Below are 26,754 nucleotides of genomic sequence, written 5' to 3' on the forward strand. Positions count from 1 at the left end.
AAATGTTCCATCCGTCGTTTCGAAACTGAAGAGACAAACCGAGGTCTTTTGTCTTTCTTCGATACGTTCTAAAACACTTGGTCCGATATCTATTTCGCAACGATCTTTAAAAAGTATAATTTTATTTGACAAGTAAAAATCACGGAAACCGCGATATCTCAAATTTCCTACTTGGCATTTTTTTTTTATTTTAAATTTTAAACTAAACAGATCAGACAAATGTTCGTAGAATTACGTATTCGAGAATTTAGCAGATGGATGAAATTTTCCTGTTACTCGCAGGTGTTTAGTTCTAACGTAGATGGTGTACGTAGCCGACGTTTAACCAGACTGCAGTCGGCTGACGAAAGCGCAAGCTCGTTTACGATCGGTCTTGTTAGATTTGTGGACACGAAGATGAGCATAGCTCGTAGGCTTAGTCCGTGCAAACGCGCAAGTCGATCTTGCAGCTGGATTTCGGGGATCGATGGCCGACTTTAAGCACAGCAGATTCGCGGCAATGAACACTAAAATCGATATCCTAAGCCGAAATTCATCAACGGGACGATATCGACTTTGAGAAGGACCCTTTAGATTTCAGATTACAGCTGTTCCGCGTTCGAGTAAATGGCAAACAATTCATCGAGTTACTTCTGGCCAGCCGAAATCACCAAAGCGACTGCTTCTTTTTATCCAAACCATTCGCATCGTTGAACATTTGCTAATCCACGTGAAGTTTATTTCGCTTAAATCGTTTGAAAAAATTGAATAAACCGTAGTCAGCGCGTTAAGAAGGTAACAGTCCTCGTTTCGGCGATCGTTAGAGTCGCTGTTAGCCAGCAAATACGTGACGGTAAATTTTTGGCTAATCTTCTAACTCTGCCATGCCGCATTACCCTACCGATCGAAGTTTGTTAAGCCTACTATATATCAGCACTCTGTTGGGAAATGTTAGAATTTGACGACGCACAGGCTTAACGTGATTTGTCGATTCCACGACATACAACGCTTGCTAGGTGCTACGACGATCGAATTACCTGCGTTTAATCGTTGTTTAGACGAGTTCAAATATCTGGCCGATGGTCCTCTTGGTAAATAATAATTAGAAAAATAAATCTTCCCAATACACGTTCGTTATTCAATTAAGCAGCATAATAGATTGAAAACAGGGTTAGTTGTCCATCAAGCGAAAATCGTACTTGTCAGTGGTTAATATAGATATTTGTCGAAGAAATAATACTTATTTATAGATCCTTCGAATCCCAGATAGAACTACTCGATTGCTTTCGCATATTCCGTTCGTGGAATCGTTCAGTTTTCAGGACCGCGTTTAAGTCATCTTTTACGCTTTTTCATCGCTAAATAGTAAACTTATTAAATTCTTATCACAGCGAAAAATATAGCCTAAATGTATCATTTGTTGGTAAATCCCTATCGTCTGAATGGTAAACGAAATTTGTAATTGCGATCGACGATCAGCCGAGTAAATGGATTTTCAGAGAGTTTGTTTAAACGATATTGTAACAAATTCCCTTCGAAAAATTTAAATGTCGATCAATTTTCACTTAGATTTTAATTCGCGTAGACTATTAAACACCTAAACTCGATACGGAGTTAAACAGAATTCTTTTCTTGCAAATAAGGAGACAGACGTTTAAAGATCGCCCAAGGAAATGGCAATCTGATACTGGCGAAGATATTAGGTTGTCCGAAAAGTTTCTTTCGTTCCGTAAGACAATAATAGAAGAACAACAATTTCTGTTTTACATTATTTTATTGAATTATATTTCTATTATTACGTTCGTGCATAATTCAATAAACTAATATAAAAGGAAAAACACTGTCCCTCTATTATTTCCTTATAAAACGAAAGAATCTTCTCGGACAAGCTAACATATCGCGTTGGCAACTAAGTGATCGCGAAGTTTGCCATTAGGTGATATCGACAAAATCCGCAATCACTCAGTTGCCGATCGAATAGGAAGAAGCAACAACCTTAGGGATGAAATATACTTAAATGAAAGGGGGTAGGGGATCGTGTGGAAGAGATCTGTTCTATCTGAGATCGTAGAGGCAATGAAGATGGCTGGTAGGCCTACCTTGGTCGAATACAAGGCAGCGGGTGGTCTTGGCAGCGAGTCCCGGGGGCAGAGCGAACCTGTAGGCCGGGCCCAGCGACAGCCCTAACCCCAGCCCGAGCGCCTCCGCGCCGCATCGGCCCCCGAACACAGGCCCCACTAGAATCACCCACATAACAACGGTCATCAGTCATCAACATCATCTATGCATTATAATATATATTATACAGCGGTCGTTATACATAGTATACACATTTACATCTATAGAGTTCATGCAAACTGTTTCGACAAATGTTAACATATTGGTTATTGTAACATTAATATATTATATACAGGGTGGTTTATATAATTGGTGGTACAAGCGGAAAGGGAGTGATTCTAGGCGAAAAAAGAAGTCGAAAATATGGAATAAAAATTTTTTTTAATTTTTCCATCGAGACAACGAACTACAGTGAGGTCCGTTGCAACGTACCGCACGCGTACCGAGCGAGAATTCAAAGTCGATTTTCTCGAAGACAAAGCCTCGAACGAAAAATGTTTATTCTATATTTTCGACTTCTCTTTTCGCCTAGAATCACCCCCTTTCCGCTTGTACCACCAGTTGCCAATCACCCTGTATAAGAAGCGAAATAGGTATAAAAGATGTAAAACCGAAAGTTCGTCGTGTTTTTGGAGTTTTGAAGAAGATTGTTAGAACTCTTTCTGGATATTTTTCAAACAATTATCATATCACGTGTGTTAATGCTCGAAAGTTTGGAATTATTTCATGAAGAAGGAACTTGGATTGTTCTTTTTTTTTTTTTTTTATAGAAAAGTGTGAACGAATATTGGAGCTTCGATATATCTTAACGTTAGAGGTAATAGTTTTGTCGTCTCACAAGTACTTTTGAAATAATCATCGGGAAAGAACTATTATTCGATTCAATGGAATCATACGTATGTATCTCTGAAGCTGAAAGTTTATTGTTAAGTACGCGTTTCAAATACGTTTCTCTACGTATCGCAATAGGAAATTCCATGGACGTTAAAAACGTGCGCTTATTAGACAACTTTGGCTTGAGTTTGAACTTGAACTTTGATCGTTCCAGTCAAAAGTAAAGGATTATTAATTTATTGCCAAGTTAATATCGATATTGGTACGTCGTGGTTGCTTTCACGAAACATTATATTGGCTTTTAGCATCGAGTCAGCACGTGGCATGGGGTTGATCACGAAAGACCCTTTTTCATCTGAAGCAATCCCATCATTGCAATTCATATCCACCGAATTAAAGCCACGATCAATGTTCTTCGTTATTCCTCTGTTAATAATACACAGAAATATCGCTGTCTCCTTAACAGCTGTACGTAACGATCAAAATTCCACGGGAAAATGCATATAACAAAACTACGAATCGAAGAATAACATACGAGTTATTCCTTGAAATAAATCTCTCGCTGACTCGATACGCGTTCCAGACGATTAATTATATGTCGATACGAAAATACAATACGTTAGATCTGCTAAAGGAAGAATAGCGGAAAGCTACTTCCGCTCGAAGAACAGGAACGAAATGATAGAAGAAAAAATCTTGCTGCAGTTCGACTACAATTCACCTGTCTCTCGTTGCGTTAATTAACGATACAAAAAAAAGACGATACAAGATAAGACACAACGTGGATATTGCACGGACTTTGCTCTCGTATTGGCTGTAATTATATTCGCGTAGAGGGGGAGAGAAAAAATTGAAGAAAGAAAGAAAGTAGACGAAGAAAGGGAATAGCTGTTCGAAAAAGGTATATTTTAGGTTCGGTGGATAGAAGCACGTAGCCTAATATCGTGCCTAAGCCACAATCTAAATTCATGTTCGGAGAGGATAAATGCAGCGAGCATAATGCCAGGGGCTTAACACACTTTTAAAATTCAGCCTTTGAGATGCAGAACGCGGAGGTTCTCTTTCTTCGTTCCTTCCCCTCTTCCAGACTTTCGACTTTAGTAGCTTACACACTGATTAAGACACCCGATACAATTAGGCGGCGAAAAGAACCTCAAAGACGGTTCTCTTTACCTGCGCCTTTTGCCCCCTTAGTCGCCCGTATGAAAAATTTAACGGTCGCGTTAGCAACAAAAAAGCTTCTCCTGCTGCTTAAGAAATTTGACAGCAATCTTCTGGAACTTCGTCCTACCGAAAGATACTCGCTTAAACGCCAACCAAGTTTCGTTTCCAAACGTTATTTCTATTCATTCGTCGTTTTAAAGCGTCTTCATACCGAAAAGAGGGTGACTGTTCGCGTAGAAATAATTAAAACGGAAAAAGACGAATATTCCTAATATCGGAATATTTGAAAAGTTCATTGGGAAACGCGGGAAGATTCACCAAAGATATCGTATTTGTGTGGTAGAATTATGATTCGTCTATTGAAGGTTTGTCTATTAAATGGCAACGTTGTGTACGTTACTTAACAAAGTATTGTATTCATTTTATGAAAATGTATCAGTTTTTCATTTTCCTTACACGACACGAATTTTATACAACCATACAATTTTACAGGTTTGAACGGTTCTTTGCGAAGTACGTGGACCAAACCTTCTTCTATTTTCCGCGAGAAAGGGGCAATTTTAACGAATTTTGAGTTAAACGTCCTTTCGCAAGCTCTATGTGTACGTATTGCGAATTAAATTTTCTGAGTATTGATAAATAATTACGAGAAATTGAGGCGTACGACGAAAAAAGGATTTCCATTCTTTGGAGTTTAACCTGTTCTATACTGCTTCAAATTATAAATAAAAATTAGAAATAAAAGGAAGAATACAAGAGCTTTTTACGTCGATACGCGAGGAAATATAAACTCACTAGGCTATATATCGAAAAAAAAAATTCATTTTTGCAGAAACGCTGAAACTCGATTCCCATTTTTCCCCCATGGTCCCTTCGCAATTCCCCGTGAATCCTTCATTCCTATTCCTTCGTCTTTTTTTCGCCTTTCTAAGCTTTTACACTCCGGTCCTGGATACTCCCAACGTCAAACCTACTCGCCCTACCTACACTTTGATTTTTAACGATCGAAAACCCAGCATCGAACCTAAATCGATGCACGTGGTACGAAGATAATGGTTGACACCAGAACTACCGATAGTTAACACAAAGCTATTTTTACCAAAAACCAGTGAAAATGACTGGTCTTTAAAAAATACCTAATAATAGAACATTTTTATATTTATTGATTTATTGCTTTCTTACGGAAGCAATTCCACGTTACGAAGTACATCTTTGCTATTATCAATCCATCTGAATCCACGATCCCTAAACGAGGGTCGATAAATTTCTAAAATCGTAGAACCAGTCATTTTCGCTGCTGTGACATTTCTAATGTTAAACAACGAGCTTCGAATTACAATGTCTGCATGGATGAAACGGAGAATCGCTGGTGTAAGGTACTTTTATGGGTAAGAAAAATTCGATGTACATGGTGAAACACGAAGCGGACAGACAGGCTGATACAGGGTGTCAGAAATAGCCGAGACGAGGAGGTAGGGTAGAAAGCGAATCGACTAACAGTGCAAACAGGCAAGGAACAACGTCAGTCCTTGCACCGAAGCTAAAGCAACGAGTCTCGCTTTCTCGATGAATTATTCAAGGTTCTTGATCCGGTCTCTCAACCGTATAAACCGACAGACGGATTCCCGTCCTCTCAATCGACCAGCTACCGATTTTTTCCTTCTTCCAGCTCCGTTTTCTCTCTTTCTCTCTCTTCGTTCCCCTACGTTCTGACAGTTCTCTCCCTTCTTGCGAGTATGTCGACCAGATTAAGATCGCAGAATCGGTTGTCAGCTGCGGTGATCACGATGCGCAACAATCGCACGGTTCACAATCGTTTTGTGCGCCATGTTAGGCAGTCCGCACTGTTTTCCCAAGTTCCACTTTTGCTTCGAGCTTCTCCGTTTTTCTTCTTTTTCGTCGCGTTCTTCTTCATTCATACGATTCTTCGCCGATTAATCACGAGACGATGGATGGGTCGTTGGAAATTTTTCCGCAAATGTAGGCAGATTCGACGATGCACGATCGGCCGATCATTGTTTTCGTGCGAAAGATTACAAAGACGAATTGCAATGATTAAACCGATTTTAAGAAAGTCCCTGTCGTCTCGATTAGATTTCTATTCGAAGGAATTTGAAAGCGCGAAGATGCGTGAAATGCAACGTATTATACGAAGATATAGAAAATTATATTTCGTGCAATTGTACTACTAAAGGTTCTATTTATACAAAACGAACCAGACACGTTACAAGGAAATCGTCGCTAAAGATCACAATTACGAATAATGGAACTTCGTACGAACGAAAGAAACTGAAAACTTCGTGGAAATATTTGATCAAGCGAAGTATCGACGTGTGACTCAAAAAATTCGTTGAAATTAAAAGCAGTGGCGATATTTGAATTTTAAGAAAGTGCAATTGACGACAATTTCAACTACATTTCGATGCGAGCCGTAGCAAGTTTCTTGCTAATACAGCAACAGTGCGAAAGGATGGAAGGCAGAGATAACGCGATTTCCGTGGTCGTTGTAGAATATCTGAAATACGATTCAACGCCAATGATCTGCACGTCCTGCGGATGCATCAAAGTGCAGATGCAACAACGACGAGGCTCTACGTGCATGAAAAAACGAGGTCGTTTTTTCGCAAGGATGAACATCGCAGGGAAGGAAGACAGTTCGGTTACTCTGTCAGAGAACAAGTAGTAGAGAACGAGACGTTCAGACTGGAACCGGAGAGTGGATTGCGTTGCGACGAGTTAGCCGGCTCGATACCCGGCGTGAGACCTTTTCAGCTACGGCACGATATCGAAATGAAGATATACACGAAGAGCGGAAAACAATGATAACAAGGTGAAAGAGAATCGAGAAGCGGCGTTCAACGTGGCAATCATTTGTTGCGGCAAATTTCTTACATGATAAAACTCGATCAAATAAAAATTTATAAAACGATATGAGAAATACACGTAGGTAGATACGCGCTCTGTATCTAAGAATATACCGATCGTATCGTGGAGGAAAGTCGGAAAAATTTCCTGACGACGAGAACTGATCAAAGAAGACTTTGTTCGACGCGTGATTCAAAAAATTCGTTCAAACGAGAAGATACAACGATACAGGAATTTGAACAAATCAGCGTACAATCAGACAGTGGATCGACGAGTGTCGCCTGTTTGTCGGAATCGAGTTATACTACGCTCTGAATTTCCTATAAACGCATTTGCTAATTTTACAGTTTGATGTATTTCTATGTGACGTCTATGCGCAACATATAGCGCAGCGAGGAAAGTTATTGGTTCTTCGATCGGCTGCAAGTCAGAATGATAGAACGAAGATGGGAAAGGTGGACAAGAGCCATCGAAGCTGTTGGATGATAATCGACGTCGATTTTCACTGTAACAGCCGGCGTGTATCGATTGTGGAAAGACTAATGGCCAACGTGGTTAACCGTATTATCCCGCGGCGGAAGTCCGCCAGTTCAAACGGGGACATAAATAGCGGCGGTTCCCGAATCGTCCGTTTCAATATTAGTTTAACAATCACTGCTACAGGATCTGATACGAACGTCATGCTTCAACTTATTAGCGTAGCAAGATGCGTTCACCATCCTGCACAATTTTCCAAAATCTCCTTCCGCGTCTACGAATTTCCAGCTCGAATTTCCCGAGGAAGACGCATGACCAAATTTTAACGAACCAACTTGGGACAGCACGTAGACCTAGTGTAAACGTGCGTTTATCGTTAGAACGTTCGATCCTATCTATTCGTCGTATTCGTGCAATCTCGACGAAACTCGACGTTCTACGAACCTGCAGAAACTATTAGGTTGTCCGAAAAGTTTCTTTCGTTTCGTGAGGAAATAATAGACGCACCGACTTTCAGACTGACATTTCACAGACATTTTGGTTTCACGTCTGTACGAAGGTGCGCTGTTGTAAAAAACAGGTTTGCCAAAGAAAAACATTTTTCGGACAACCTAGTACTTGGACACTTGGAAATTTTTAAAAACTATTTTCAAAGAACCCATGTGTGATTGGCAGAGTTGAAAACGACGATATTAAAAAACGTTGGATATACAAAGAGCTATGGTATAGATGATGGCGCGGTATAAGAAGCTCGACTCGGTGTATCGTCGGATCTCTTGGGAATAAGGAACGAGACCGAGCAAGATTCTTTATTAATTTTACAACTTTTTCATAAAGCAAAGCGAGGCCAGCATTTGATATACTCGCGCATAGTTTAGTGAATATTGACGGGCAGGATGCCTTTGCTCTGCCTTCCAACCTCTTATATTCCAACCTTTTGCTTCTGCCTGCTTCTGACAACGTTGATCCTGGTCAGCCACACAGTTTCCCTGCTTTTTCATAGAAATTCCGGGGATTTTTTGGTGTCCTAACTCGTGGCAACCGGGCAGATTGGCGATCGAGCGAAAGTAAGAGATGACGGAGAATGGCCCCAAAGTTTCTCAGGGCGTTCAAGTTTCACGGTGGTTGATATTTCATACAGAGTGTGCAATGGGGTACCCCTTCGTTGTGTCGACCTGTCCAGTACCTAACTTTGCCTATATTGTTCACGTATTATTACCGTGTCTCCTCCACCGGTGTATACCCCATCGAGTAAAGTGTGGTTTCGCGTCCGGCTGCAAACCTTCGACTATAAAGCTTCCCTAGACGCGTCTCGTTCCTTCGTTTTCCTTTTCATTTTCGTTGGTATCGCGCGTCCTCGGATGTTTGCTCCAACCAACGTGTTTCTTTATCGAAACTGTACTCGATCGAGCGAAGCTTGCGTAGAATATCCGCTGCTGAATAACCAGAGCGAACTATACGAATCGATGATGAATCGATAATCTTGTTTTACGACGCACGTCGCGATAATCTTATTTTACGATGTTCAAAGTCTATTGAATGCACACTGGATTATACTCGATAAATATCGGTTTCAATAAAACTATCAACGACGAACGTTTCAAAGAGTCGATCGTTCTATCATCAACGCTACGCGAATTTTATATATTTCTTGCCAGATCCACCATGCATTGAGACACACCATAACTATAACCAACGCCATAAATATTCTAATATATATGTGTTTTACGTGCATGTTTCTTTTCTCACAACGTGATCCAAGTTTCGGTCGTTGTTAACAATACCGTGTGCCAGTCGACGTGATAATAGCGCGATACTTCACGTATAAACGAGAGTAAGTGATTATCCTGGCATCCTAAAAACTCGTGAATTTAATTAGAGGAGACAGGACGAGTATCGGGGAAACGAATGGGAAAAGGGAGAGACAGAGAGGGAGAGATCGTTTTAGCCACGTTTAGTCGTTTAGTCGTTTAGATAGTAGGCATCATTAGCGTCAAGCGGTACTCGAAGGATTTCGCAAGATCGTTCGGAGCTCGAGGAACTCGGGGAGCCTATGGAGCAGCTCGTAAAGTAAGTGGCCTGGTGTCGCGAGGACAGCCAGAGAAAATACAAGCCGAGTCAAACACAAGCCGCCTGTGTCCTCTTTTGCATTAAACGCGCATTCCGTGGCAAACGATTAAGACCTAAGAGAAACCGCTTGTCCGAGCCACCGTGGCTCGAACGGACGAATGAATGTCCTTATTGTCCTACCGTGAGAACTCCAGGCACGCGCTTCTCACCGTGAATTCGATATAATTAAATAAATTATACCGGCCTGCGACTCGCCTTCGCGATATCCTCCTCGATTCTACTATACAGGGTGTTTCTCGTTTTGCCAGCCGACCATTACCAGTAGATTGCGAGTGTCTGTGCAATTCTAGACGTTTGAGAACCTAACTGATAAATCGAAGAAATGGAATCTAAATAAAAATCTAGTCTATGTACTATAGAGGGTGCTTCTCGTTTTGCCAGCCGAACATTACCAGTAGACTGCGAGTGTCTGTGCAATTCTAGACGTTTGCGGACCTAACTGATAAATCGAAGAAATGGAATCTAAGTAAAAATCTAGTTTATGTATTATACAGGGAGTTCCAATTAACTCGGACAGGCTGTAACCTTGCTGCAGGCGAAGTTAGAGAAAAATCTTCCACCGTTGTGCTTCAACGCAGATGCAAAGACCAAGCGCACTCTTTTTTGAAATGTAACCATAGGATTTTTGCTCAACGAGAAAGTATCCGGGTGCCTGGGTGGAAAAACGATGCAACGAGGCCGAGTCTGAAAGATATCTCAATGTCGATTTCGTCGAATCTAACGCACGAAAGACTAAAAAAAAGACACAAACACGAGCATTCCGCCCTGCGTTTTGTCTTGTTCCTCCGGAGAATGAGAAAGTGCAAGACGTACAAGAAATTGTACAGATACGTTTCAAAGAAGAGCGCAGCTTAACTTCGCTCGGGACAGAGTTATAGCGCGTGCCAGTTACTAGAAATACCTCGTATGCTACGACAATTACACTCCACTTTGGACGTTTTATGAATTTCTGCATGTTACACTCGCTCTTTAACCTTTTCTTAGTATTATTGAGATATGTGTAATTTTGTGTGCTACATTGGATTGGCCGCGTAGTAGTGACACACATATATGGGTATGAGTGTGTGTGGGAGTATGTGCGTGCGCAGCGTCTCGTAAAACAGAAGAATGCAACTGTGCGTACGTACGGTGATAAAGAAGATGGCGAGACAAAAAGGTTGCCGAGACGCGTGCAACGCGTATCTACGAATATCTTGTACATCACGTATTAAATAAATCTGAAGCTATTTTAATATCATTTCTACGTGTACTGTGAGTATTTCCATACGTTTATTTTTACGACTAAAGTGCACAATTCTCAACAAGTACAATAGTCGCAAGTCAAAGTTGCAGCAACCTATGTTTGTTTATTAGGAATATTCCAGCGGGAGAACTAGCAACACCCTGTATATTCAGACGAATATAAACGATGTTCTTTCAGATAATACATGTGCCGTGTGTCGTGCAAGCAACAATGTACTCTTGCATCGTTACTTTATGCAAATGACTACTTTTCACGGTACGTAGGCATAACGCAAGACCGGATAAGGAATAAGAAAGCGACAATTCATAGTAATCATTTAGAAATGTATGCATCGAATTATGTTACGCCTCTTACGTTACACCCTGTTAAGAAATTAACTCTTGAAACCACGATTCTTGCAAATATTGGGTCGGCAACTAAGCGATTGCGGATTTTGTCATTAGATGGTATTGACAAAACCCGCGATCACTTAGTTGCCAACCCAATATAACAAAGGACGAAAAATCTGACAATTCACGTGGCACGAAATTCGAGAAAAGAATGGAACGCAAACTCTCTTTCACTTTTTTCCTACTTTTCTATTTTAAAGAGAACAAACTATAGCGTAATTATTTCGAACGTACGATTACAACTTAACTCGTTGTTTATGCAACACCATTTCTATGAATGTTTCAGTACAATAATAAGATTACGAAGATAGTAAGATAATGAAAGAAAATATCTTGGTGTGAAGAAATATAATTGATATTGCCAAATGATCGCACTATGTACATTTAAGGGTTAATTGGTGTAGTTTCCTCGGGACAAGCGTATGGAGATTCTTCAAACGAGAAGGAAAAAAAAGGGGCAATGAAGATTTGTATAACAGTATCGATGACAGAAAATCATTGACGCTACGTAGCTTTAAAAAATATGCAACGATATCGCGTTACTTTCCTCCAACTCATGTTACTTTCAGCATTTATGTATAACGAACTACTCCTAAACCTGACGTATCGTGAGACTGAAAAACTGTGGAGCAGGTAATTTGAGAAGAGAAACCACATTGCATACCGTGGCAACTATAGTACTACTAAAAGAGCTTTCTTACGTTATTCGCGACAATTAAATGTTTCCTTGTTCGAAGATAATTCCTAATTCTCTCAGATTCAGATGTGCGTGAGAGAATGAATCATCGCAGCAGGCGCAAATCACTACGAATCAACCTCAAAGCGTATCACAATCAACGAAATCACGTTGACCGAATGAAATTTTATTTAATACTTTTGGCCATAGCAATTTTTCGATTAATTTTATCACGCAAGTTATTCGATATTTGCCAAGTAATTCATTTACTTAACTTTGTGTTTGACAGATACGTATATAAATAGCATTTGAATAAAATCTGTTACATATTTTATATGAAATATATTTTAAATATATCAGGTAAGATATGCTAGAATCAATAAAAAATTCGCAAGGATTATTTTTATCGTATAAATTGATAAGATACGATATATTCGTTGTATTATATTCATGATATTATATTAATCTTCCGTTTAGTTAATTTCAGAAACGAAAAGTACGCGACACGACATATAAAACGAATTAAAATTAATTATACCGTGAATAATGAAAGCGACGAAATAAATAAAGATATCGACTCGTTGGGACGAACAGGTTGGTAGAAATACCGAGCTTTATCACACATCTCGTACAAAATGGTAGAGAACAAGCTGTCTACTAATGCTTGTGTAATCCTATAAGCGGTATAAGTCCCGATGACTGGTCGGAATAATACCGATAGGCTGTTCTACCCTCTTTGCCCTACTGTCCCGTAACACGCAACCCTTCCTAGCGTAGTTCACCATTGCACAGGCAACTTGCGACGACAAACTTTCTCTTTCCAACACTTTTTCCATCGAGTTTAAAAGTCAACGTTTACGATCGTACGGAATTACATTTCAATTGCAAATATATCCCACTATATTGTAAGTTGTATTTAAAGAATAAGTTTGTACGATTTGTCAAAAAATAAAAATTCTTATAAAATGAAACGAAACGACGCGAACGATACTTCCTATCAACTTTAATAATTATCATCGCAAGCATGATTTTCGAGAGATATCAACAGCTATCGTCATTTCATCGACTACCTTCGTCAGCAACGAGAACAAGCTTCGTAAAAAAGGCTCGAGTTTCGATTATGTTCGCTGGATAACCGTAAAAGATCTCGTTTTGTAACAAAGTCAGGAACGATGTTCGAGTAATTCGATCGTGCGAAAAATACCGCTGTCGTAAAACCGATGGCAACTAAGTGATTGCAGATTCTGTCAGTATCACGTAATGACAAAATCCGCGATCATTTCGTTTCTCGACGATAACGAAGGATAACGAACTGGCCTTAAAAAGCCGTACGATTAAAATAAAGTAGTCTTATGACATAAAAAAAAAGGACGCGAATGTATCTGGTTCGAAGCAAATACCGAAAGCCATAGGCGTTTAAAAATGGAAAATCGTAGATACGCTGCTTAAAGTTTCACGACTAAATGCACGACGAGCGGAGATTTTTTCCAACGAGGATGCTCTTTTCCTCGTTTGACGAGCATTCCCGGCTGTTAAACACTCGCTTGAACGTAGTAAGTACATAGAACCCTCTTTTGCTCTGTTCGTCTCTCGAGCAAGCCTGACTGCGTCGGCCTTCGCTTTAGCGGTAGCAGGGGAGGAATCGGATGCGAGGATCTTTTCCCTGTAATTAATTTAAGAGGGCTCGTTCGAGGTACTCTTGGCAGGCAATGTCTGACTAGATCTACCGAGAGTTTCCTGGCATCTCGCGGATCACCGAGAAAACGAAGAGGGTCTCGTCCTCTTCCTTATCAGCCTTTGCTCGTCCCCCACACTAGCGCTTTCCGCTAGTTTTCTTCTCCATTTTCTCGTTTCGTTCGAACGCTTGTTAAGACGACACGGTAGACGACCAGTTGAAAAACGTTTTAGAGAAACAAAGTTACTTCGACAAACTTACTTCGATTATTTAGAGCTCTCGTAGCTAGTCGATTAATACCGATACATCCTCGCGAATACGATTAATCAAATCGCGTTTAACACCGATAATTCGCTCGCAAGCTTCGACGTAACAGCGCCGAGTGCGAGGACCTACGAAATTCGTTTCACCCAGCGAACATCGCGACGAGTATCGACGAGTTTCGCGGTGTTTTCAGTTCATCGATCATCGATACGTCCATTAGAAAACTAATCGAAGGAATTGGATTTTCAGAGAAAACGAGGCGGGCAAGCAACGAGCTTGGAATAAAAATTATAAGTCAAACCGCTAATTAGTTAGATTTTAAGGAATTCCGTGGACGACTAACAGAGGAAACTAGAACCGTGCGAGAGATGGGAAGAAATTGCCGGGGTTTAATTGTTCGATCGATCGTCGAAAGGAAAATAGGAAAATATAAAGTGGCGCAGCGTCTTTTGCGAGGGTTCTACACGGTATTTTCGTGTTGTCGCGCGTTATAAGACGGTGTTAAGGCCGTGATACCGAAAAGGGAGATACAAAAAGGGCGAAAAGGAGGAGGAAGATGGAGCGATGCCAGGTACTCAGGAAACGGGAGTAAAGGAGAAAAGAAGCATCAGGAAAGGGAGCGCGTGGTAATCCAAGATTTATCCTCGCAGACTGTGACAGCGGGACTGGTGCTTCTAGCGCGATTTAAGGGCTACCGGATTCCTCGCCGCTTCTGCGACATTGCCACCGATCTACCGAGGCAGAGAGAGAAGCCGACAACCACCTCACGGAAGAACACCATATCGTTGTTTCATCGACGTCGATGAACGCATGCTTGCTACTTTACATTTTTTAATCAACGATTCAATGCAATATTTTTTAACATTAAGAGATTTCACGACTACTTTTAATTTACAATTAGTATACAGAATAAAATATAGAAAAAATTCACGCGAAAGATTAAGAAACTTCACGAGTGTTTTTAATTTAGAATTAGCATAGAGAGATGTAACTGCACACGAACCATAGGACGAGGCGGATCGAGAGCGTCTCGCGTTGTTGTTGCGCCTCGGAACGGTATAAACAAACGGACGCGGTCGCGAGCGAGACAGTATTATACCAAGTGACACATGTTAGCGATCATCATCTACGAGTCGGGTTTTCCGCGAGCGAACATATAATATTTGTTGCGAATACAGTAAACCAGCGTCTTACGGCAGTTTGTACTTTTATTTATTTGTTAAATTATTTAACTTATTCGAAATGTGGCGGCACTCGACAACAAACACCGCCACTCGATGCTAACTAACACCGGACGACTGCAGCGCAGTGGTTAGCGCCTTAGGTTACGAACGTTCGGGTTCAAACCCCGGCGCTCGTAGTCCGATTTTTCTTCTACGCATCAAAAGTGGAAGAAAAACAGCAGTACCCCATCAGCGACATTCTACAGCCAGCAGCTCTTTATTATCACGGACAACGCTTACACCTGAGAAATATATTTGACGAGTTGCGACAGCAATCTCTTGCTCTCGTTAGTTTACACATTATCTATTCTCAACCAATCCTCCACGGAGAAAAATATAGAAAAAGTTACGTGAAACTTTCAGCAGAGGTGATCGCGTGTAAAAGAGAACGAAGAGAAGCAAAACGGGAAGCATTAAATAGCTATACAACGTGCGCGTTCCGCGATAAATTCAGCAGAGTTATTACAAGAACTCGATTTATATCGGGTTAATCAATATAGCCATAACCCAAGATTACAAGGAAGTCTGACAAATTATCGCGCATGACAAAGCGACGAGCAAAAGGACAGGCTCGGCGTTTGTATATGTAATCCACGTACACGCAGCAGCGGTAAAGATGAAACACGTATACATCGGATCGATGAGAAATCCCGGTAGGATCGTGCAATTATATGTACATATTCGTGAATACATCTTCGGCCGTATAATCTTCTTGAGGCGCGATGAAGTGTGAAGGAGGTGGAGGAGAAGAGTCAGAGAACGTGATAAATCGTCGTGGCCAATGGTAGCCGGCCGATCTCCTCGATTAAAGTAAAATATATGGCAGCTTTAATTACGAAGAGATTTCGGAACGCGACTGGCCAAAGTGTGTTGTGTACGTGCGAGAGAGGAGAACAGACAGAAGAGAGTGAGGAGAGGAGAGTTAGCGAGGCGAGGGGGTAGCCAGTGTAGAAGGCGAATAGCGGTAGAAGATGGTCAGGAAAGGGGGAGAGACGATGGGTCCAGAGGGGCGACCTCTCAGATGCATTATTCATGGACTGTGAGAAGATACGATATGATCCAATATGTGGTGCCCCCATACCCGTTAAATGTGCCGAACCTGACAAGATACCGTGAACCAACACCTCCTTCTCTAATCTGCTGAAAATTGGCCCACGAATTTTCGAGTAATTTGCCATGCGAGTACGTGGCTCCCTCGTACTCTCTTCATAGGCTCGTTTCTTCTTTGCCAGTAGACCGCGGATTTTCAAGCGTTCGTGGCAAACGAACGGATATCGACTAACTCGAATCGGAAGGCTATTCGAGCCAAGGAATATTCTAATAGTGGAAATTACGATTCGAATATAGTAGAAAGCATATAATTTTTAGGAGTCAAAAGGGAGTATACATCTTACGAAAATGTACTTTGTACGATATTAACTTTTTACTGGCAGTTTTCACGCCTACGTACTTTGCATAGTTTTAATGAATTTTCACGCGTGTAAGAGCTTTTTAACGAGTTTCTTCGAGCGTTCTACGAGCATTCGATCGAAATTCTACGCACTCGTTGCTCTTAATTTTCGAGTTGTCGAATCTTTCGACATTTAGAAAGAAGCTTCCAGAGACACGCTTAAACGGGCAAAGATCAAATGGAAAACCGTCTGATCTGGAAACACGAGGCTCCTCCGTCACGGTTATTAAAATCTTAGCACTGAAAGGGTTGCGGCGTATCATCGAACAGCGTTAACTTGTATACTCGAGTTTGCGCGAAGAATTCTCGAGAGCTTCCGGTGGCGTGAACCAAGCGGTGAGAAGAGGTTCAAGGAGCACCGGCAAGAGCAGCTTTGAAACGAAAAATAAACGGCGCGAGAGGACAAGCGGAAGATCCAGGTGGTTCGATGTTCCGACAGTTTTCACGCGCAAACAAACACCCAAGTGTTACTCCGTCATTTTCGGAAGACCACAGATCTATTTTGAATGAGCTACACGCATATATTTCTGTGCATTACGAATGGAGTACCAGTTTGTCGTAATTTTACCACCGTTTACTCGTCCGTTTCAGCTTTCTCAAATACCTGCTACGATTATTTATTTCCTTATTTCTTCGATTAATTGTAGAATTTTCAGAAACGAACACGATGTACTTTATCGGCGGTTGAAAATATCAAAATAAACGACAATTCGTTACTCTGCTACTCGGCTACTCTGATAAAAAAATAGTACAAGTAGAAAGTCTTCTTTTGGCTAGAAAAATCTTCCACGTTACCTAATTTGTCGTCACTCGATAATTTGATGGTCGCGATTACGACCAACAAAATACGACAATATCTGACGTCGATTCGAATCTACGCGCTGTCTACAGTCGTCGATAATCTGGTCGTTAGCGCAACGTTGAATCTTCGTATGAACAGAAAAATACGCTACGCGTTGCGAGATAACTAGGAAAAAAGCATTTTCTTTTTCTTTTGTCATTCATATGTATCAGGCACTTGCCCTTTTAAAATTAAAGTCCGAGACAATCATCGACTTAATATCACGGTAGGAGCGACTTTGTAGCGTTGCAACAGTATGCGAGGTGCATACTTGCAGTTGCACGCGGCTGAAACCGAGGCGGCGCGGCGCGACGCAACGCAGCAGCGGCGAAACGTATTAACACACAATGAGATAGTTTTGTTCCACCGCTCCTTGGAAGCCGTATGCTTGTTTCGCTTCTCTCCTTGTTCAAAGCACGTTCCATACCACGGATATCAGTCTACCCGGTGTCCAGATAATTCGTCAACTGTCATTTCACAACCGAGTGTTATAATTTTTCCAAATAATTCAACGAAAAAATCAACCGCGTATCCTCCAACGAGATAATGTTTCCTTACTCGCACGTGCTCCGTTACGTCCGCTGTAGCAAATAAATTTGTCGAAATCGAACATTTTGCTGTTCGTACATATTCGAATTTCCCTTCTTTTTTTTTCTTTTTTTATATCCTCTGATTTGTTCGGAAGAAGAGGAATACTTTTACACGAAAGAGAAAGCAATGCTGTAAATATCATCGCAAGCGCGACGTACACCTGAGAAGCGCACGTTGTACAATTTATTTCGCGTTTAACACGTTCGACCAAGCGTACGAACGGGCGTTAACACGTAGGAACCTTAATTTTCCTTGAACAGATTGGTTACACGAGGCAACGGACTATAATGTCAGTAAGATGTAGTAATGAAAAAAATCAGCGATGAATACTTTAACGAACACCGCTTATATGGAAGGCTGACAAAGGAGAGACCATTGGGCATCCCCTTGGCACGAAACTTGCTGTGGACCATTGTGCGCCGACGTTTTGATAAATTACCGAATAATTGTCAAATGTTAGAAAACAACAAAGTCGAAGCCGACACACGCAAAAACCGAAACCCAACTCGGAACGACCCGGCGCGTTTACCGCTTCTGTTAAACGCGTAGGAACGACATGTTCGAACACGCCAACGATTTCACCGCGTTCTGTCCTGGTATTCATTTTCGTCGCTGTAAACGTCGATAGTCTCGCTTTTACACTAAATTACCAACAGTATGACTACGTTTATTATCAGCTTACGATTGCCGTTGATAATATACGATTTTCGAGAAACAAGTCCTACCGGAAGATCGTTCGTTGCAGGGAGATAACGTAAATAATGGTAAACTGCGAGGTAAATTTTAAAAAGCGTTCGTAACATCACTACTTTTCCGCAATCTTCAATAGCGTTGCTTTTAAACGGCTGATACGACGACTGAATGTTTCAAATTTCTCTAAATAATTTCGTCGAATTAAACGGAGTCACGTCGAGTTCACTGTTCAAGTTCACTTTCGTCTCGTAAATATTAAAAAGGTAAGAAATTCTACGTGATTTATAGAAGATTGAAAAATGCAAAATTGTAGAAATTATTCAGAGCGATGTAATTCTGTTGTAACGTTTAACGGGTGAACTCGATCTTCACGCAGATCTCACCGCCTTAATTGTATTAATAAAAATATAAAATTGCCGAAGACGCTGCGATCTGACCGTGATTCTTGAAACGTCAGTACCATTTTGTATCGTTAGATTGGAGCAGTGAACCAGAGGAAAATCATGAAACGCATCTGCATCGGTTCTGCCAGTGAAATATTACACTCGGAGAGGATCGAGTGATCGTTGCAGAGAGATCGTAATGGTACGATATTGTGAATACGACCAAGTGGTGAAAAGTAAAAGTTCAATACCGATGAATCGGTAAATCTCTGACGAATGTCGACGACGAATAATGCACTTGAATTCTGAAAACCGGAGAAGAAAAAAAGGGGTGAAAGGCAGCGGGCTACCTCTTTGGTATCTTTCGGCCGGAGCACAGGGATCTGGCCTCGCTCGTCTCTTTGACACGGTCGTATCGGGGTAACGCGATTAAGTAATTAGGGGATTTTTAATCTTGTCCCTCTTTCGCCCTCGTTTTGGCGCCGGTCACGAGCCAGCGAAAAAATAAATAAACTCGAAGCCGCGCGCCGTTCACGAATTAAATCGCTGATGAAGAGTCGCTGCCGTGCTCTTTTTTTCTACCTCTCTTTTCCTCTGTATCGCCTCGTTTTTCCTCTCTTTCGTTCCTCTCTCGCCTCGTCTAAATCAATAAATTATCCTCGACCAACCGACATGCTTTCAATCTTCCTTTCAGTCTTGTACCTACGGCTGCGTGTCGACTTAAATCCGTCTTCTCTTTCGGCAATTAAAACGAAAATATTACCTAACATCTACCACCAGACTCGTACGTTCATCTCGTTAAATTATATCGCTCTCCGTTTCGTATTAACGTGATTTCAGGATCTCGTGCCGGGACAAATCGATACACGACATGCGCTTCTCTCTTGTAATTTTGTCACAGAATTTATAGCATTACACCGTTAACTGTATTCTAAGGATTATACCTTGGAATTTCGCGGTTCGTTCTCTTGCGATCCAATCAAAAACTCTAGGATTCTTAATAGATGCACGTTGGTATGTTACCAACGAAACAATGCCTTAAGATACCTACAGTTAAAGAAGAAATATGCAAATTCAGTAGTAGATATAACATAAGAATTAACAACCACCAAAACCCACTAGTTACTCAATTACTCGACACGATGGATCAGATTCGCAGGCTAAAAATACATTAGATTTAAACATTAGATTCAACTAGAATCAAACATACGATAAACACTTGTTATTCAAGTTATAGTACCACGTCAAAATAATTTACTTATAATTCTCAATGAGAATTGATCGTAAAATTCTTCCAAATAAAAACTAAATTCTCTTGAGATTTCAATTTTTCATCGGCTATTCTATCGATAGTGGTAGACAAATTGGACATAGGACTTTCTCACGAACCCTCTAGAGAAGAAATTACACGGTGTTCATCGAATTGTTCGAGAAGGGACTTACTTACGCAGTAAATCGATCGTCTTGCAAATTTCTTCGGTGTATTTAGCAACTTCCTTGAACTGTTCGCGAAACAGATTGCAGACTTTTATACATTCGTATGAAATTTAGAGATGGGGAAAAAGACACAAAGACGTAAAATATGGAAAGTAGGACGCTTGTCACACGTACTTTCCAATATCCCATTTATAATATCTTTCGTCTTGCTCTCACATCAGCAAAGAAAGAAAATTCGTAATGTCTGGAAGAAGACGTTTAACGTGAAATTGAAAGGAAAAATGATGGATCTCCAAACTGGAGATTCTTCTTTTTGGAAACATATAAATTGGCTGCAAAATTTAATCACAACCATACAAATATAAATTTGCATAAAAATTTTGATCTCGTTAGAAGCTCCCCTATTCGCGCAGAATCAAAAATCTGCGTTAATCGCAGTACGATAGGATTTGGTTATCATAATCGCGGATAACGTTATCGATCGACTATCCTTGACACAATGTCAGTCCCAAAGCATTGTACATAAAATTAGCCTGAAATAAGCCGCCTATTACGATCAAACTTCGACTATGTGCTTTCAATTGTGACGATTTCACTTTGACACAAACGATAATAATTATTGGTGAAATCCTGCTGAATAGAGCTTTCCTTCGAAACTCGCCTTCAACCCAAGTATCATAACTTTTATCTTTTACACGAGTGCACGGCAACATTTCTTAGAAATATGTAAATAGATCTTGTTACGAAGCGTAGCCTTTGTCTCTCCGCAACGTATCGTTGCAGTGACTGGGTATAAACAAGCGCATCGTTACGCGTAGCTGGCAACTTGGAAAAGCGTTGCGACCATGAAAAATTATATTGCAGAGCTAGGGAACGCAGACGAACGGCGGACAACACACGCGCCGAGTTCATCGAATAAATTTTTCCTAAAAATAGTTGTTCGTAAGAAACGTAGCATTAAGCGTACAGTTTGCGACAAATAAATATAATACAAATAACGTAAATCGTACGAATGTAATTATCGTTGATAATAAATTGACTTCACCGATGAAAATGTTTTATCCTCCAAATCAGCTGGAACCTTATCGGCCGGTTATTCCTATGAAAAATTGCGAAAAATTGGCAAAGTAATCGTAACAAGCGCATTCCGGTGTCGCGTAGAATTAACGATGAAAAAGGAGTAGTCGAGCAATAATTTATCTTGACCGTGCCTTTATAATTTATTTATTCGCGAAAATGATTAAGTATAATTATAGTTGTCCAAATCACGGCCAAACTGTACACAAGACTCGAGACTAGTCTCGTGGTCCGATGCTTACAGTTTTCATATGTGGCGTTTGTAGGTGTCGAGGGGCAAAGGGAGGATCCTCTTTACGATTGCCCTACGTAATGTAACGAAAGTGTAATGTCGGGCCATGTGGAAAGGTCAAGTGAAAACCTAACGGTTCGCTGTCAGTTAGTACGGAATGGCGTGGATTTGGGTATGGTCGTTGTCACACCAGCGTGGTACCATAAAAAGATCGCGGTATCAATTATCGAAGGCATGAAACATAGCCAGCGAGGTGGTTTCGTCATCGGCTCGTGGTTCACTGCATCGATCAACGATACGTCTTGGCCACCGATGCACGAAAAACTGAAATGGGAAGTTATCCCGTATGTAAACGATAAGAGCGTGACAGTAATAGGTGGCGTAACATTAACAGCTCTCGGTAGCGCTAACGATAATACCAATGGCAGTAACTGAGATGGTAGTAGAGGGGGGGGACGGTAGTCGAGGGTTAGACAGTGACAAACCGCCTTGGCCCGCTGTGATTTCAGTTAATTGTCGGCGGGGCCATTTCTCACTGCATGGCTCGGCTTCTGCCCGGGCGACGACGTTGTAAATATCCCTAAAGGCGCCACGGGTAAAGGGCTAAAGGTAGAACGTCTTACTCCGGTAGGCTTAGTTTAGCCCGGCTTAACCTTTCGCTCGTAAGCCGTTTCTTCCTTTTCTCCTCGTCTTTTCTGAAAACGACCACTACCATGCCCATGCACGATACACCCAACTCCGCCGACTTCTCTTCACACACGCAATCCGCCTCGTTTAATATTTCATTCGTAATGTTTTCTAAATGACAGCTCTTTCTCCGCGCTTTCAACTTCTTTGTTTCTATTTTCTTTTCTCGCGTCCGAACGTAGGCTTATTCGAGTCGCGCACCACAGTCTTCACCGTGTTAAAACTCAATCTCGAACTTTGTACGGAATAATTGGTCTCGTACGGTGACTCCAATGTTCCGACGCTTATCGCGAAAGAATTTCACGCGTATATACATACACATACCATGCTTTGCGTGTGTACGATAAATTGGATCGTCGAGACGAGTTGTTCGCTTTTGGAGAAGTCGTACGTGTATCCGAGCGACGAAATGAAAATTTATGAAAAAAGCAGTTGGCCAATTCGATCTCCGAATGGCTTAATTGCAGTCACCATTCCCTCGCTTTTCATTCTTACTGCTTACAACAGATTTTTATGGTAAAAAGAAACCCATTTGTTAAGGGATACCGAATACAAGTATTTGGAATGTGGATTAGGGGAAGTGGTGGAGCAGCGGCCCTTGGGAATCGTCACTCCAGGAAGAAAACCAAAGGAGGGCTAAAGCCAAAGAAGGGAAAGAGATACGAAGCTATCGAACGACCGAGCAATCTTGTTTCGACCTTCTAATAATACCAAATGTATCGGTCCTCGCTGGTATTTTTATGGCCCATCATATACACGCTCGAGTAGGAATACAATGCCTAATTCCTTAATCCCGCGTCTTGCCATGAAAAGAAATCACGTTCAATTTACATTATCGAGTTTAACCATCGTTTTCCTGTCTGATACGTATTTATTCGAAGAGTCAGCTGTAAAATGCCTTGTAAAATCTTCTTCGAACGATTGGCCGTATCCTCGAACTCTAATATAAATATAAATCGAAATATAAATCACTGATTGGAAAAAGAGCATAGAAACTAGTAGTTAGCGAAGTATGTAAAAGGTAGCTAATTGACGGGAATAACGTTAAGGTTGCGTAAAAGCAAAAGACAAATTGCATAAGGAGCGAACATTAACCGAGGCAGGCAATTAAACTGATAGAGCATGAAACGAGAAAAATGAGCAACGAACGGTTGCCTTGCTAGTTAGCCATAAAACGCTGGTTGGTCGAGTGTCGTGACTAGTCGACCGCAGTTATTACGAACGAATATACGACACGTGGTTGTACCGCACGCCGCCGCGTTGTACGGGCTGATGGTGACAGTTCAATCCGAACTTCGGCGTTCGGCGGTCAGAAATGCTGGCCGCAAACCGCACGCGTGATTTCTGCCTCTCTTTGCCCCTACCGAATCACCGTCGTTTCTCCAATGGTATTTTCCATATGTTTTCACCTCTTTCGACTGGTCGTTGATATTATAAAATCATGTTGCATGAGTTTCGCTCCAGTAGGTACCCGTGTAATCTTATCGACTATGTTCCCAGATAGAATTTCGAGTCGCATTGCGGATTCGAAAGTACCTGGGATCCCTTCAATTTACCAGCAAAACAAATAATACGATTTAACGCGCGTTTCTTATCGAACGAGTTTCATTCCTTTTTGTTCTTTTTTTTCTCGTCGTTTTTGTCGTGTTTTTTCATTTACAGACGGTCGATCGCAGGTGTGCGTTGGTACGTACATTTACGAGGAACGCGCGTAGATAGTTGCACCAGCAAATCGGACGTTCGTTCGTCGAGCTCCGATTTCTTTGTCCGAGACTACTACGTACGCGCGAGTATCTGCGGAAATTAGCCCACAGGAAAAAAAACTAGCTGCGTATCGCGTACAACGTATTAGTTCCGAGTTGACGTTTCACGCTCCTGACAGAGCTGCAGGCTCGAGCGCCTTATCTCCCCTTAGATCTTCTCAAATTTCTGTTTCGGCGATCAACACTCGTGTACTTTCAAGCCTGATTAATTTTACGAGCTCACAGCTTCGTGAAAGATGATCCTCTAATAGCTCTGACCAGTGCAATTCTCGTTCGTATCTCTTGGAATTTCTAAAGAAAGAGAAACAGAGGACAATTCGGTCGGTCTGCAACGGGATTAGCGTAGAGTTCACGCGAACCAAACTGCAGACGTTCGTCGGTGGCGATCAGAAACGCGAACAAGTGGCCGTAGAAGTCGAAGTAACAAAGAGAAGGCGAACCGTTGTATCGTTTCAGACGGTAGTCGTACGATCGTTGTCCATATCGTATCACGCAATTTTTACGCGCAGAGGAAGCGCGACGAATTTCAAACGAATCGGTTTACAGAAACGATATTAATTGATCGGTCAGCGCAGACTCGAGAAATGGAATATCGACATCAAAATTACAGGAAAGAGATACTTTTCGGCAATTTTCTAATCGTTCGCTATCTCTCGTAATTTCGAAAGAAAGAGGCAACGACGCCGCTAGTTTCACAAAGGAATTACTGGGAATTTCACGCCACGAACCAGTTTAAGGGAACGATATTAATTCGTCGGTGGCTGGCGCACCATGATCGACACACGTTCACGTGAATCGTGGTCCAGAACGAGGACGAGGAAGAGGAAGAGGAAGGCGGACTGGCACCGCAGTTTGCCAATTTCCCGCAGGCGTTGTGCGTAGGTGCGCGACCGGTTAACGGGTTGGGAGATGAAGTACGCGAACGAACGAGATTCGGAGAGAGGCGAAGCGGAGGCTGATGTGCGGTCGAACAGATTAATATGCGCGAGGCTCGCACGCTTCAAACCCCCGCAGGCCCTCCTCCGATTCTCCGTCCTTCGGTTTCAGCCGCGTGCTGCGCCCGCCGTCCTGTCGTCCTTTCATTCCTGCTCCCATTTGCGAAACATACAATACGTGCGTGAACACGTAGAACTACGTATGCTCGCGATTGTGCGAGCTACGAGTGCCCCGACCGTTTAGTAATTTCTGTCACGAGTCGAGTGTTCCGCACGGAACGTCAACGCGGCCCGTTATACTGCAAAACGCCTCTTCCTCTTTCCCCCTCCTCCCGCGCCCTTTCGCCTCTCTTTCTCGTTCTCTTCTCCCGTTTCAAACATCCTCTGACCCTATCCGCTGTCTCTGTCCTTCCATCGTTTCCTCCGTTTACGTATGCGCCGAGGTTTAGCGCGAATCCGTGGGACGCATCTCGGAGAAAATTCGCAACTGCCAATGCGTCGCGGGTTACGCCGCACCAGTGACTCTCAAATCACCTCGCCTGCACATTTTGCAGTTTGATTTTCGTTCCGAATGTACACGGACGCGAAACAACGATCAATGTACGTACGTAAACGTTCTTTCTTCTTCTCTGGCTATGCTTTCCTTTTTATTCCACCGAACCTACCTTGTGTATCGAGCGTAGTGTACGTAATCGTAAAGTTTCTTTGAAAACAGCACGGGAAAGATAAAACTGCCGCGACGATCTGATAGAAGTTGGCGATTTTTAAGATTCCATGGAAGCCAGAGGAGAAATTCTTAAGTTTAGCAGAATCATTGGCTGGCGAAATAGCAGCGAACGCTACTGAACTATACCGCTAGTCCAATTGGCGAGTGAAACCAACGGAAATAATACTGAGACATGCATAACGTTTCGAGTTGAGGGAAGCCCTACCATACGTAATTGCACTGAAATCAATCTTGTCGATCATACCGATACTGGAAACACGCGTTCCGAACGATTCTCCGAAGAATTCGTAACATCGCCATCGTCGTTTAGCGCACGTCTGTTCGACGACTCTTTAAAACGTACCCATCCCTGCACACAGTGTCGAAGCTAAACTGGTTAACCCGAGACGTTGACCAGAAATAAAGCTCCCATCGCTGAAAAGAACGAAGAAGAAAGAGCATCGCATCGCGATAAACCAGAACATCGAAGCTATCGTTTTTCGAGTCTGCAATGCGCAAAGATTGCGCTCGGGACATCGCTTAGCGAGTAAATCGGCGCGCAAACGGGTCCATCGATGCGTAACAGGATAATTGGGAGCCGGTGGCAGGATAACGTCTGTGGCTGGTGTACAGGTATCCGGGCCGATAGTGAATACAAAGGAAGACTTCTATATACGATAAAAGCCAACTCCTCCCTCACCACGCCCAAAACCTGGCAAAGAGGTTGCTACCTCAAGATCCACCCACGTAGCGGATGACTTTTCTCCCTCTCTCGACCGTGTGGCTGTGCTCGTTACACGGCGCGCGTTCCTCCGCGCCACCTTCGATGTCGACGAAGAGAAACTCGTCTAGGAGGCGGAGCATCTATTTCTATCCCGGGCAGAAGGTGGCGGGGGATCGTTAAACGAACGGCGGAAGCCGC

The 26,754-nt window shown here is 42.0% G+C and overlaps 1 protein-coding gene across 5 annotated transcripts in view; it reads right to left on the reverse strand.

The window, feature by feature from the left end:
* The window catches only part of LOC100740911 (E3 ubiquitin-protein ligase Rnf220-like), a 203,639-nt gene that overhangs the window by 149,340 nt on the left and 27,545 nt on the right, over positions 1-26,754 (reverse strand). For 4 of the 5 annotated variants that reach the window (XM_024370461.2, XM_012390387.3, XM_024370460.2 and 1 more), the window contains one exon: positions 2,079-2,216. The exons of the other annotated variant lie outside the window; for it this stretch is intronic. In XM_024370461.2, coding sequence (XP_024226229.1) covers positions 2,079-2,216 — 138 coding nt within the window. The remainder of the gene's footprint in view (positions 1-2,078; positions 2,217-26,754) is intronic. 5 annotated transcript variants of the gene reach the window in all.

The sequence above is a fragment of the Bombus impatiens genome, unplaced genomic scaffold (genome assembly GCF_000188095.3).
Source record: "Bombus impatiens unplaced genomic scaffold, BIMP_2.2 scf_0765, whole genome shotgun sequence".
Taxonomy (NCBI): Eukaryota; Metazoa; Arthropoda; class Insecta; order Hymenoptera; family Apidae; genus Bombus; species Bombus impatiens.